Below are 14,187 nucleotides of genomic sequence, written 5' to 3' on the forward strand. Positions count from 1 at the left end.
CTCTGCTCTGTCCTGGTCTCTGTGCATTACTCAGTGCCCGCTCTGCTCTGTCCTGGTCTCTGTGCATTACTCAGTGCCCGCTCTGCTCTGCCCTGGTCTTAGAGCACTACTCTGCGCGCTCTGCTCTGTCCTGGTCTCTGTGCATTACTCAGTGCGCGCTCTGCTCTGTCCTGGTCTCTGTGCATTACTCAGTGCACACGTTGCTCTTTTCTGGTCTCTGTACTCTTCTCAGTGCCCGCTCTGCTATGTCCTGGTCTCTGTGCATTATTCAGTGCGCGCTCTGCTCTGTCCTGGTCTCTGTGCATTACTCAGTGCCCGCTCTGCTCTGTCCTGGTCTCTGTACTCTTCTCAGTGCCCGCTCTGCTCTGTCCTGGTCTCTGTGCATTACTCAGTGCCCGCTCTGCTCTGTCCTGGTCTCTGTGCATTACTCAGTGCCCGTTCTGCTCTGTCCTGGTCTCTGTGCATTACTCAGTGCATGCTCTGCTCTGTCCTGGTCTCTGTGCATTACTCAGTGCACGCTCTGCTCTGTCCTAGTCTCTGTGCATTACTCAGTGCACGCTCTGCTCTGTGCTGGTCTCTGTGCACTCCTCCGTGCACGCTCTGCTCTGTCCTGGTCTCTGTGCATTACTCAGTGCCTGCTCTGCTCTGTCCTGGTCTCTGTGCATTACTCAGTGCCCGCTCTGCTCTGTCCTGGTCTCTGTGCACTCCTCCGTGCACGCTCTGCTCTGTCCTGGTCTCTGTGCATTACTCAGTGCCTGCTCTGCTCTGTCCTGGTCTCTGTGCATTACTCAGTGCACGCTCTGCTCTGTCCTAGTCTCTGTGCATTACTCAGTGCACACGTTGCTCTTTTCTGGTCTCTGTACTCTTCTCAGTGCCCGCTCTGCTATGTCCTGGTCTCTGTGCATTACTCAGTGCGCGCTCTGCTCTGTCCTGGTCTCTGTGCATTACTCAGTGCCCGCTCTGCTCTGTCCTGGTCTCTGTACTCTTCTCAGTGCCCGCTCTGCTCTGTCCTGGTCTCTGTGCATTACTCAGTGCCCGCTCTGCTCTGTCCTGGTCTCTGTGCATTACTCAGTGCCCGTTCTGCTCTGTCCTGGTCTCTGTGCATTACTCAGTGCATGCTCTGCTCTGTCCTGGTCTCTGTGCATTACTCAGTGCACGCTCTGCTCTGTCCTAGTCTCTGTGCATTACTCAGTGCACGCTCTGCTCTGTGCTGGTCTCTGTGCACTCCTCCGTGCACGCTCTGCTCTGTCCTGGTCTCTGTGCATTACTCAGTGCCTGCTCTGCTCTGTCCTGGTCTCTGTGCATTACTCAGTGCCCGCTCTGCTCTGTCCTGGTCTTTGTGCACTCCTCAGTGCCCGCTCTGCTCTGTCCTGGTCTCTGTGCATTACTCAGTGCACGCTCTGCTCTGTCCTGGTCTTTGTGCACTCCTCAGTGCCCGCTCTGCTCTGTCCTGGTCTCTGTGCATTACTCAGTGCCCGCTCTGCTCTGTCCTGGTCTCTGTGCATTACTCAGTGCACGCTCTGCTCTGTCCTGGTCTCTGTGCATTACTCAGTGCACGCTCTGCTCTGTCCTGGTCTCTGTGCATTACTCAGTGCCCGCTCTGCTCTGTCCTGGTCTCTGTGCATTACTCAGTGCCCGCTCTGCTCTGTCCTGGACTCTGTGCATTACTCATTGCCCGCTCTGCTCTGTCCTGGTCTCTGTGCATTACTCAGTGCCCGCTCTGCTCTGTCTTGATCTTTGTGCATTACTCAGTGCATGCTCTGCTCTGTCCTGGTCTCTGTGCATTACTCAGTGCCTGCTCTGCTCTGTCCTGGACTCTGTCCATTACTCAGTGCCCGCTCTGCTCTGTCCTGGTCTCTGTGCATTACTCAGTGCCCGCTCTGCTCTGTCTTGATCTTTGTGCACTTCTCAGTGCCCGCTCTGCTCTGTCCTGGTCTCTGTGCATTACTCAGTGCACGCTCTGCTCTGTCCTGGTCTCTGTGCATTACTCAGTGCGCACTCTGCTCTGTCCTGGTCTCTGTGCATTACTCGGTGCATGCTCTGCTCTGTCCTGGTCTTAGAGCACTACTCAGTGCATGCTCTGCTCTGTCCTGGTCTCTGTGCATTACTCAGTGCCCGCTCTGCTCTGTCCTGGTCTCTGTGCATTACTCAGTGCCCGCTCTGCTCTGTCCTGGTCTTAGAGCACTACTCTGCGCGCTCTGCTCTGTCCTGGTCTCTGTGCATTACTCAGTGCGCGCTCTGCTCTGTCCTGGTCTCTGTGTATTACTCAGTGCGCGCTCTGCTCTGTCCTGGTCTCTGTGCATTACTCAGTGCACACGTTGCTCTTTTCTGGTCTCTGTACTCTTCTCAGTGCCCGCTCTGCTATGTCCTGGTCTCTGTGCATTACTCAGTGCACGCTCTGCTCTGTCCTGGTCTCTGTGCATTACTCAGTGCCCGCTCTGCTCTGTCCTGGTCTCTGTACTCTTCTCAGTGCCCGCTCTGCTCTGTCCTGGTCTCTGTGCATTACTCAGTGCCCGCTCTGCTCTGTCCTGGTCTCTGTGCATTACTCAGTGCCCGCTCTGCTCTGTCCTAGTCTCTGTGCATTACTCAGTGCCCGTTCTGCTCTGTCCTGGTCTCTGTGCATTACTCAGTGCATGCTCTGCTCTGTCCTGGTCTCTGTGCATTACTCAGTGCCCGTTCTGCTCTGTCCTGGTCTCTGTGCATTACTCAGTGCACGCTCTGCTCTGTCCTGGTCTCTGTGCATTACTCAGTGCACGCTCTGCTCTGTCCTGGTCTCTGTGCACTCCTCCGTGCACGCTCTGCTCTGTCCTGGTCTCTGTGCACTCCTCCGTGCACGCTCTGCTCTGTCCTGGTCTCTGTGCATTACTCAGTGCCCACTCTGCTCTGTCCTGGTCTCTGTGCATTACTCAGTGCCCGCTCTGCTCTGTCCTGGTCTTTGTGCACTCCTCAGTGCCCGCTCTGCTCTGTCCTGGTCTCTGTGCATTACTCAGTGCGCGCTCTGCTCTGTCCTGGTCTCTGTGCATTACTCAGTGCGCGCTCTGCTCTGTCCTGGTCTCTGTGCATTACTCAGTGCACGCTCTGCTCTGTCCTGGTCTCTGTGCATTACTCAGTGCACGCTCTGCTCTGTCCTGGTCTCTGTGCACTCCTCCGTGCACGCTCTGCTCTGTCCTGGTCTCTGTGCATTACTCAGTGCCTGCTCTGCTCTGTCCTGGTCTCTGTGCATTACTCAGTGCCCGCTCTGCTCTGTCCTGGTCTTCGTGCACTCCTCAGTGTCCGCTCTGCTCTGTCCTGGTCTCTGTGCATTACTCAGTGCCTGCTCTGCTCTGTCCTGGTCTCTGTGCATTACTCAGTGCACGCTCTGCTCTGTCCTGGTCTCTGTGCATTACTCAGTGCGCACTCTGCTCTGTCCTGGTCTCTGTGCATTACTCGGTGCACGCTCTGCTCTGTCCTGGTCTTAGAGCACTACTCAGTGCATGCTCTGCTCTGTCCTGGTCTCTGTGCATTACTCAGTGCCCGCTCTGCTCTGCCCTGGTCTTAGAGCACTACTCTGCGCGCTCTGCTCTGTCCTGGTCTCTGTGCATTACTCAGTGCGCGCTCTGCTCTGTCCTGGTCTCTGTGCATTACTCAGTGCGCGCTCTGCTCTGTCCTGGTCTCTGTGCATTACTCAGTGCACACGTTGCTCTTTTCTGGTCTCTGTACTCTTCTCAGTGCCCGCTCTGCTATGTCCTGGTCTCTGTGCATTACTCAGTGCGCGCTCTGCTCTGTCCTGGTCTCTGTGCATTACTCAGTGCGCGCTCTGCTCTGTCCTGGTCTCTGTGCATTACTCAGTGCCCGCTCTGCTCTGTCCTGGTCTCTGTACTCTTCTCAGTGCCCGCTCTGCTCTGTCCTGGTCTCTGTGCATTACTCAGTGCCCGCTCTGCTCTGTCCTGGTCTCTGTGCATTACTCAGTGCCCGTTCTGCTCTGTCCTGGTCTCTGTGCATTACTCAGTGCATGCTCTGCTCTGTCCTGGTCTCTGTGCATTACTCAGTGCACGCTCTGCTCTGTCCTGGTCTCTGTGCATTACTCGGTGCACGCTCTGCTCTGTCCTGGTCTTAGAGCACTACTCAGTGCATGCTCTGCTCTGTCCTGGTCTCTGTGCATTACTCAGTGCCCGCTCTGCTCTGCCCTGGTCTTAGAGCACTACTCTGCGCGCTCTGCTCTGTCCTGGTCTCTGTGCATTACTCAGTGCGCGCTCTGCTCTGTCCTGGTCTCTGTGCATTACTCAGTGCGCGCTCTGCTCTGTCCTGGTCTCTGTGCATTACTCAGTGCACACGTTGCTCTTTTCTGGTCTCTGTACTCTTCTCAGTGCCCGCTCTGCTATTTCCTGGTCTCTGTGCATTACTCAGTGCGCGCTCTGCTCTGTCCTGGTCTCTGTGCATTACTCAGTGCGCGCTCTGCTCTGTCCTGGTCTCTGTGCATTACTCAGTGCCCGCTCTGCTCTGTCCTGGTCTCTGTACTCTTCTCAGTGCCCGCTCTGCTCTGTCCTGGTCTCTGTGCATTACTCAGTGCCCGCTCTGCTCTGTCCTGGTCTCTGTGCATTACTCAGTGCCCGTTCTGCTCTGTCCTGGTCTCTGTGCATTACTCAGTGCATGCTCTGCTCTGTCCTGGTCTCTGTGCATTACTCAGTGCACGCTCTGCTCTGTCCTAGTCTCTGTGCATTACTCAGTGCACGCTCTGCTCTGTGCTGGTCTCTGTGCACTCCTCCGTGCACGCTCTGCTCTGTCCTGGTCTCTGTGCATTACTCAGTGCCTGCTCTGCTCTGTCCTGGTCTCTGTGCATTACTCAGTGCCCGCTCTGCTCTGTCCTGGTCTCTGTGCACTCCTCCGTGCACGCTCTGCTCTGTCCTGGTCTCTGTGCATTACTCAGTGCCTGCTCTGCTCTGTCCTGGTCTCTGTGCATTACTCAGTGCACGCTCTGCTCTGTCCTAGTCTCTGTGCATTACTCAGTGCACACGTTGCTCTTTTCTGGTCTCTGTACTCTTCTCAGTGCGCGCTCTGCTATGTCCTGGTCTCTGTGCATTACTCAGTGCGCGCTCTGCTCTGTCCTGGTCTCTGTGCATTACTCAGTGCCCGCTCTGCTCTGTCCTGGTCTCTGTACTCTTCTCAGTGCCCGCTCTGCTCTGTCCTGGTCTCTGTGCATTACTCAGTGCCCGCTCTGCTCTGTCCTGGTCTCTGTGCATTACTCAGTGCCCGTTCTGCTCTGTCCTGGTCTCTGTGCATTACTCAGTGCATGCTCTGCTCTGTCCTGGTGTCTGTGCATTACTCAGTGCACGCTCTGCTCTGTCCTAGTCTCTGTGCATTACTCAGTGCACGCTCTGCTCTGTGCTGGTCTCTGTGCACTCCTCCGTGCACGCTCTGCTCTGTCCTGGTCTCTGTGCATTACTCAGTGCCTGCTCTGCTCTGTCCTGGTCTCTGTGCATTACTCAGTGCCCGCTCTGCTCTGTCCTGGTCTTTGTGCACTCCTCAGTGCCCGCTCTGCTCTGTCCTGGTCTCTGTGCATTACTCAGTGCACGCTCTGCTCTGTCCTGGTCTTTGTGCACTCCTCAGTTCCCGCTCTGCTCTGTCCTGGTCTCTGTGCATTACTCAGTGCCCGCTCTGCTCTGTCCTGGTCTCTGTGCATTACTCAGTGCCCGCTCTGCTCTGTCCTGGTCTCTGTGCATTACTCAGTGCACGCTCTGCTCTGTCCTGGTCTCTGTGCATTACTCAGTGCCTGCTCTGCTCTGTCCTGGACTCTGTGCATTACTCAGTGCCCGCTCTGCTCTGTCCTGGTCTCTCTGCATTACTCAGTGCCCGCTCTGCTCTGTCCTGGTCTCTGTGCATTACTCAGTGCCCGCTCTGCTCTGTCTTGATCTTTGTGCATTACTCAGTGCGTGCTCTGCTCTGTCCTGGTCTCTGTGCATTACTCAGTGCCTGCTCTGCTCTGTCCTGGACTCTGTCCATTACTCAGTGCCCGCTCTGCTCTGTCCTGGTCTCTGTGCATTACTCAGTGCCCGCTCTGCTCTGTCTTGATCTTTGTGCACTTCTCAGTGCCCGCTCTGCTCTGTCCTGGTCTCTGTGCATTACTCCGTGCGCACTCTGCTCTGTCCTGGTCTCTGTGCATTACTCGGTGCATGCTCTGCTCTGTCCTGGTCTTAGAGCACTACTCAGTGCATGCTCTGCTCTGTCCTGGTCTCTGTGCATTACTCAGTGCCCGCTCTGCTCTGTCCTGGTCTCTGTGCATTACTCAGTGCCCGCTCTGCTCTGTCCTGGTCTTAGAGCACTACTCTGCGCGCTCTGCTCTGTCCTGGTCTCTGTGCATTACTCAGTGCGCGCTCTGCTCTGTCCTGGTCTCTGTATATTACTCAGTGCGCGCTCTGCTCTGTCCTGGTCTCTGTGCATTACTCAGTGCACACGTTGCTCTTTTTTGGTCTCTGTACTCTTCTCAGTGCCCGCTCTGCTATGTCCTGGTCTCTGTGCATTACTCAGTGCCCGCTCTGCTCTGTCCTGGTCTCTGTACTCTTCTCAGGCCCGCTCTGCTCTGTCCTGGTCTCTGTGCATTACTCAGTGCCCGCTCTGCTCTGTCCTGGTCTCTGTGCATTACTCAGTGCCCGTTCTGCTCTGTCCTGGTCTCTGTGCATTACTCAGTGCATGCTCTGCTCTGTCCTGGTCTCTGTGCATTACTCAGTGCCCGTTCTGCTCTGTCCTGGTCTCTGTGCATTACTCAGTGCACGCTCTGCTCTGTCCTGGTCTCTGTGCATTACTCAGTGCACGCTCTGCTCTGTCCTGGTCTCTGTGCACTCCTCCGTGCACGCTCTGCTCTGTCCTGGTCTCTGTGCACTCCTCCGTGCACGCTCTGCTCTGTCCTGGTCTCTGTGCATTACTCAGTGCCTGCTCTGCTCTGTCCTGGTCTCTGTGCATTACTCAGTGCCCGCTCTGCTCTGTCCTGGTCTTTGTGCACTCCTCAGTGCCCGCTCTGCTCTGTCCTGGTCTCTGTGCATTACTCAGTGCGCGCTCTGCTCTGTCCTGGTCTCTGTGCATTACTCAGTGCGCGCTCTGCTCTGTCCTGGTCTCTGTGCATTACTCAGTGCACGCTCTGCTCTGTCCTGGTCTCTGTGCATTACTCAGTGCACGCTCTGCTCTGTCCTGGTCTCTGTGCACTCCTCCGTGCACGCTCTGCTCTGTCCTGGTCTCTGTGCATTACTCCGTGCCTGCTCTGCTCTGTCCTGGTCTCTGTGCATTACTCAGTGCCCGCTCTGCTCTGTCCTGGTCTTCGTGCACTCCTCCGTGCCCGCTCTGCTCTGTCCTGGTCTCTGTGCATTACTCAGTGCCTGCTCTGCTCTGTCCTGGTCTCTGTGCATTACTCAGTGCCCGCTCTGCTCTGTCCTGGTCTCTGTGCATTACTCAGTGCCCGCTCTGCTCTGTCCTGGTCTCTGTGCATTACTCAGTGCACGCTCTGCTCTGTCCTGGTCTCTGTGCATTACTCAGTGCCCGCTCTGCTCTGTCCTGGTCTCTGTGCATTACTCAGTGCCCGCCCTTCTCTCTCCTGGTCTCTGTGCATTACTCAGTGCCCGCTCTGCTCTGTCCTGGTCTTTGTGCACTCCTCAGTGCCCGCTCTGCTCTGTCCTGGTCTCTGGGCATTACTCAGTGCCTGCTCTGCTCTGTCCTGGTCTCTGTGCATTACTCAGTGCACGCTCTGCTCTGTCCTGGTCTCTGTGCATTACTCAGTGCCCGCTCTGCTCTGTCCTGGTCTCTGTGCATTACTCAGTGCACGCTCTGCTCTGTCCTGGTCTCTGTGCATTACTCAGTGCACGCTCTGCTCTGTCCTGGTCTCTGTGCATTACTCAGTGCACGCTCTGCTCTGTCCTGGTCTCTGTGCATTACTCGGTGCACGCTCTGCTCTGTCCTGGTCTTAGACTAGTACTACTCAGTGCGTGCTCTGCTCTGTCCTGGTCTCTGTGCATTACTCAGTGCCCGCTCTGCTCTGTCCTTGTCTCTGTGCATTACTCAGTGCCCGTTCTGCTCTGTCCTGGTCTCTGTGCATTACTCAGTGCACGCTCTGCTCTGTCCTGGTCTCTGTGCATTACTCAGTGCACGCTCTGCTCTGTCCTGGTCTCTGTGCATTACTCAGTGCACGCTCTGCTCTGTCCTGGTATCTGTGCATTACTCACTGCACGCTCTGCTCTGTCCTGGTCTCTGTGCATTACTCAGTGCACGCTCTGCTCTGTCCTGGTCTCTGTGCATTACTCAGTGCGCACTCTGCTCTGTCCTGGTCTCTGTGCATTACTCAGTGCACGCTCTGCTCTGTCCTGGTCTCTATGCACTCCTCAGTGCACGCTCTGCTCTGTCCTGGTCTCTGTGCATTACTCAGTGCACGCTCTGCTCTGTCCTGGTCTCTGTGCACTCCTCAGTGCACGCTCTGCTCTGTCCTGGTCTTTGTGCATTACTCAGTGCACGCTCTGCACTGTCCTGGTCTCTGTGCACTCCTCAGTGCATGCTCTGCTCTGTCCTGGTCTCTGTGCATTACTCAGTGCGCACTCTGCTCTGTCCTGGTCTCTGTGCATTACTCAGTGCACGCTCTGCTCTGTCCTGGTCTCGGTGCATTACTCAGTACCCGCTCTGCTCTTTCCTGGTCTCCGTACGCTTTCCAGTGTGCGCTCTGTCCTGTCTTGATCCTGGTGTGCTACTGTGATCCTTCCTGTCTCCTACGAGCCGGCTCTCTGGTGCTAGCTGTTGCGGTATACCCTCCCCTGGGCCTGTCCCTTACGCTCCCTGTATAGGGGTCGGTTCCATCTGGCCAGCTCGCCCAGGGTCGGTCGTTTCTGCGATCCAGTGGGTCCACTCTAGGAACAGTGACACCTGTCCATTTGTTTTCTCTTCTTAGCCATTGGCCATTACCGTCCTGCAGCCTGTGCCAGTGCAGAGCGCCCATCATAGAAACACAGCATTAATAATGTTGAGAGACGTGTCTCATATATAGACAGATACACGGCAGGTCATGTATTCAGTCTGTGTCTCCACAGATGGATCCAGGAGGAGAAATCCACCAGAGAGATGTCCCCGTCCTCTGTGTCCCCAGGACTGTCCAGAGGAGAATCACACCATCCTGGAGGATCATCAGGTAGATGACACTGAAGCCCCCACAACATCTGACCATGAAGTGATGGGACCTGAGCTCATCTTACATTTTACTTTTTAGGGTGAAGATCTGATTGATATTAAGGTTGAGGTTATCGATGAAGCAGAAGAGTCAATGGATGTATGGGACGATCAGCAGGGTGAGGAGGGGAGACTGTCATGTCACTTACTACTACTCCCATCATCTCATTGTCATTGAAAACATTAAAAATCTCTGAGGTCCCCGATATCCCGCCTCACTCTCTTTTTTCCTTCTCCTATTTGTAGTAAGGGAATAGGAGCTAGCAATCTCCTAGACTTAAGGGCCCTTTACACATAGCGATATCGCTAGCAATATCGCTAAAGCGTCACCGATTTTGTGAGGCAGCAGCGATATCGCTACATGTGATACTTACCTCCGACCGGCTCCCCTGCTGGCTATCGCTGATCGCGCGAGATCGGCCTGGTCCATTTCTCGTCGTCAGCTTCCTGCTGGCGCCGACGAGCGAACCATGGACGCAGGCGGAAGACGTCATCATCGCTGCGTCTGACAGGTAAGTAATGACCGCTTCTGCATCGCTAGTGAGATCTGCCTGTGTGGCAGCTCACTAGCGACCATTTAGCAATGCACCAGCGATCCTGACCGGGTCGTATCGTTGTTGGGATCGCTGGTGCATCACTAAATGTAAAGGGGCCTTTTGACAATAGACTAATACAAGTAGGAAATTGAATAGTGAACCAGCTTAATTGACACGTAAGAGCCTCTTGTAAGACAAAGACTGTATGTATATTGTGCACAGACAAAGAGCTATACAATAGACAGGTAATTGAGGCAGGAGCAGTCTTTTTCAGAGAGTTAGATAGCAAAAGGGTACCTGTATTTACACATAAATAGCAAAGTGAAGGAAACCTATTGTCCACTCAAGGGAAATATTTTACTTGTACACTAGACACCTTTGTCCCCCCCCAGAGAAGTCTTGCGCCTGTGACACACAGTATGTCTCTGAAAGAAAATGTAGAATATGGTAATTTGTATAAATTCAATGTTATTGAGACATATATTTTCGGCATCGGGGCTATCCAGGAAAAAAAGATAAATAGTTTCTCGTAACTATGACCCCCCTCTAAAAGGCTCCAATGCCACAGGGGCCAGATTACTGCCAACAGCTTGGCCATGTTTGGTCTCTAATTTAAAATCTCGATAAAAAATGTGGCATCACTCTTGAACTTCTGCGATCGCCCAGTGAGGAGTTATCACATAAGTAGGGATTTCATAGAATCCTGAAGGGCTGAGAGCAGCCCACAGCCCTGCTGACGTGAGGTCATCACGGGGGGTGTGTGGGTGGCACTTATTGTGTTATAAAAGATCTAGCTGAATTATGATCTGGGTTCCTGTAGAGAGATACATATCGTGTGTGCATGAATCCTGTTCACGCAACGGCCAATCAAAGCACTCTCCTTCGGCTAAACTGAGTCGCCTCTGCGATCAGTGTAGTTAGTTCTCCTGTTAATCCTTTTTACTTTATGTACTGTTTATGCTGTATTGTTTTGTCCCCCTTGTAAAATATTTCGTGTATTTTTCATAAACACTGTCTCCCTTTGGATTAAATATAAAATGTAATAGTTCTGTTCCTTCTGTTCTGTAAACTGCGCCTTTAAGCCATACGCTACCTGTAACTGGAGTCCAATCAGCCCATATATCTGTTGGTGGAAGCGAGTAGTTTGGGGCTATCGTGGAGCTAGCGGTGACCATACGGGGGTTTATACACATATCCCATATGTTGGAATCCGGAGGTGTATATGCAGTACGCTCACCGTTAAGTCTTCAGATAACTGGTCTAGTGGTGGGAACAGGCTGCGGCCTTCTCCGTTGATCGTCATCCAATCGTGTAATTGTCCGGGCAGTAGAGAGCTGTTCACTCCAAAGATCACAGCGGGTGATGCTCGTGGCCTTCCCGGCCTGTGATATTTTGACTTTGTGTGATTATATTCTTGACACTCATCACATGACACAATCTATTCCGTCACTGTGTGTTTCCTACAGATGGACTCATGGAAGGAAATCCACCAGAGAGATGTCCCCGTCTTCCGAATCCCAAGGACTGTCCAGAGGAAGGTCACAATGTCCCGGAGAGTCTTCATGTAGGTGGAGCTGAGCTCTGTGTCAGGTCTCTATGAGTTGTGGAGGACACTTCTAGTCCCACGGTCATAGATTTTGGTGGTTTCTTATTTTTCCACTTGTCTCTTATATTATACTAAATGTTATATCTGCTACATCAGGCAGAAGATCTGATTATTATTAAAGTAGAGGATGAGACAGAAGAAGAGATGATGAGGGGGGATCAACCATGTGTGAGTGACGGGAAGGAGGAAGCTGAAGTCGAAGCTACCACAGGTATGTAATAACAATGTGCAAGGTCAGTTTAGGCGTTTCACCTTAAACTTCCAAAAAAGTGAATTTTATGAAAAAAAAAAAATCCGTGAAAGAATGCCTAAATGACTAAAAGAATTGTGACCATGTGAGATCTCCACAAAATGTCAGAGATCTCTGGAGAACCGGCATCAGTGAGGCTCTCTGGCTCATTGCTATTGGTCTGTTCTCATAACAAATTCTGGACCATCGCTTAGGAATCCTTACAAATAACATTGTCCGTTTTTGGTGACGTCACACAAGCATAGGGTGTCAGGTTTTTTCAAACGAGTGTCAGAGCAGATGTGTCTAGCTGGAATGCTGCCTGCACTGTTTGTGGAGGGTTCAGCACGTACTCAAGATATCGGATATACTGTATCCTGAAATTTCTCGATAAAAAAACATCCTTCAGCATAGATCAGTACATTTGGAACTACATACACACAGAAGCACAGGTAGGCTTCCAATAGTTACCAATTGTTTTTAGCGCACAATAAAAAATTACCTTGATTGCTTCAGCAGAATTGTAATGTTCTGAATATCTACTTTGGCTTGAAAGGAAAACTTATAAAATCCATTTTAAATCTTAACAGGAAATCACATTCAGAATTCTGTGGGAAACTTCATGGCATTGTTAAATTATGAAGATGAAGACCTAAAGCAGCACTCTTCAGATGAAAACATCATTACCATTAAAGTAAATTCAGGACTTCACAGTGTTGATCTAACACCTAATCATTCTAACCATGAAAATCCTACCACAAGCGAAGGTCAGAGAAGGTTTCAATGTGATCAGTGTGGAAAACACTTCACAAAAAACTCAAGTCTTTATGCACACAGAAGAATTCACACTGGGGAGAAGCCATACTCCTGTTCAGTATGTGCTAAAAGCTTTACAGATAAATCAAGTCTTGTTATACATGAAAGATTTCACACAGGAGAGAAGCCATTTTCATGTTTGCTATGCAAGAAGTCTTTTACAGATAAGTCAAGTCTTGTTAGGCATGAAAGAATTCACACAGGGGAGAAGCCGTATTTATGTTCACTGTGTGGGAAATGCTTTACAGGTAAATCCGATCTAGTTAAACATCAGAAAATTCATACAGAAGAGAAACCATATTCATGTTCAGAATGTGGAAAGTGTTTTAAAGGTAAATCAGATGTTGCTAAACATCAGAAAATTCACACAGGAGAGAGGCCGTTTTCATGTTCAGAATGTGGGAAATGTTTTACACATCCATCAGATCTTGCAAAACATCAGAAAATTCATACAGGAGAGAAGCCGCATTCATGCACAGAATGTGGGAAATCTTTCATTACAAAGGCCAGTCTTAGGCATCATCATCGAAGTCACACAGGAGAGAAGCCATTTTCATGTTCACTATGTTCAAAACGCTTTTTGAAGAAATCAAACCTTCTTACACATCAGAGAATTCACACGGGAGAGAAGCCATATTCATGTCCAGAATGTGGGAAATGTTTTGCCCAAAAATCAAGTCTTGTTAAACATCAGAGAATTCACACAGGTGAGAAGCCGTATTCGTGCTCAGAATGTGGGAAACATTTTGCTCAAAAATCGAGTCTTTACAAACATCAAAGAAGTCATACAGGAGAGATGCCACTTTGATGTTCTATATGTATATAATGTTTTTACAAGAAAACCACATTGTTGTTTGGAATGTGAGAAATGCTTTAAATGGATATTCCATCTAGATCCTATCTAAAAATATAGACGGTGTGATGATAATAATACTAGCAAATACCTCCAATCATATGGGAGGAATACCCCTTGTAAGAGCAGACTAAGCTTTTTAAAGCATCATTTTATCTAGATGCAATATCCTCCAATAAGATTTTTTTTTTTGTTTTACTTTTTTAAATGTTTTTAAATTGCTTGTGATCATCTGTAAAATTGTATGAAAAACCCTTGTGATATGTTTTTCTTGATATGTGGAGATATCCGTTTTTTATCTTTATTCAAACATTATTAAAATCTAAAAATAAATAAGATGATGAAACTGAATAAATTCACTTAGAAATCAACATTGCAGTAATTTATTAAAGGAAAAATCCAAAACTTTCTTATTTATGAAAAGAAATGCCATAACTAGATTTGGTACCACTTTAAAAACCTAAACATTAAGTGTCCCACATTGGATGTGGAGGATTAGTAACATAGTAATTAAGGTTGAAGGAAGACTTTAAGTCCATCTAGTTTAACCCATATCCTACCCTAACCTGCCCTAACATGTTGATCCAGAAGAAGGCAAAAAAAAACCATGTGGCAAACAGTAAGCTTCACATTGGGGAAAAAAATTCCTTCCCGACTCCACTTACGGCAATCAGACTAGCTCCCTGGATCAACACAATATCAAGGAGACTAGTGTATATAACATCTTGTTTTTTCTACCTAAGTGCATGACCTTACATTTATCCCCATTAAAGCTCATTTGCCATTTATCAGCCCAAGCTTCTAGTTTACATAAATCCTCCTGTAATATAAAATTGTCCTCCTCTGTATTGATTACCCTGCAGAGTTTAGTGTCATCTGCAAATATTGAAATTCTACTCTCTATGCCCCCTACAAGGTCATTAATAAATATGTTAAAAAGAAGCGGGCCCAATACTGACCCCTGTGGTACCCC

At 50.4% G+C, this 14,187-nt stretch overlaps 1 protein-coding gene across 1 annotated transcript in view; it reads left to right on the forward strand.

Annotated features, from left to right (window-relative positions):
- LOC141074936 (uncharacterized) overlaps window positions 1-13,585 on the forward strand; it is a 65,336-nt gene extending 51,751 nt beyond the window's left edge. The window contains exons 5-9 of the mRNA XM_073562262.1: window positions 9,039-9,136; window positions 9,215-9,293; window positions 11,177-11,274; window positions 11,413-11,527; window positions 12,136-13,585. Of these exons, the coding sequence (XP_073418363.1) occupies window positions 9,039-9,136; window positions 9,215-9,293; window positions 11,177-11,274; window positions 11,413-11,527; window positions 12,136-13,169 (1,424 nt within the window). The 3' untranslated portion in view covers window positions 13,170-13,585. The remainder of the gene's footprint in view (window positions 1-9,038; window positions 9,137-9,214; window positions 9,294-11,176; window positions 11,275-11,412; window positions 11,528-12,135) is intronic.
- The last annotated feature ends 602 nt before the right edge of the window (window positions 13,586-14,187 follow it).

This window comes from Dendrobates tinctorius, unplaced genomic scaffold, assembly GCF_039654945.1.
Source record: "Dendrobates tinctorius isolate UK_male_01 unplaced genomic scaffold, ASM3965494v1 ptg000342l, whole genome shotgun sequence".
Lineage (NCBI taxonomy): Eukaryota > Metazoa > Chordata > Amphibia > Anura > Dendrobatidae > Dendrobates > Dendrobates tinctorius.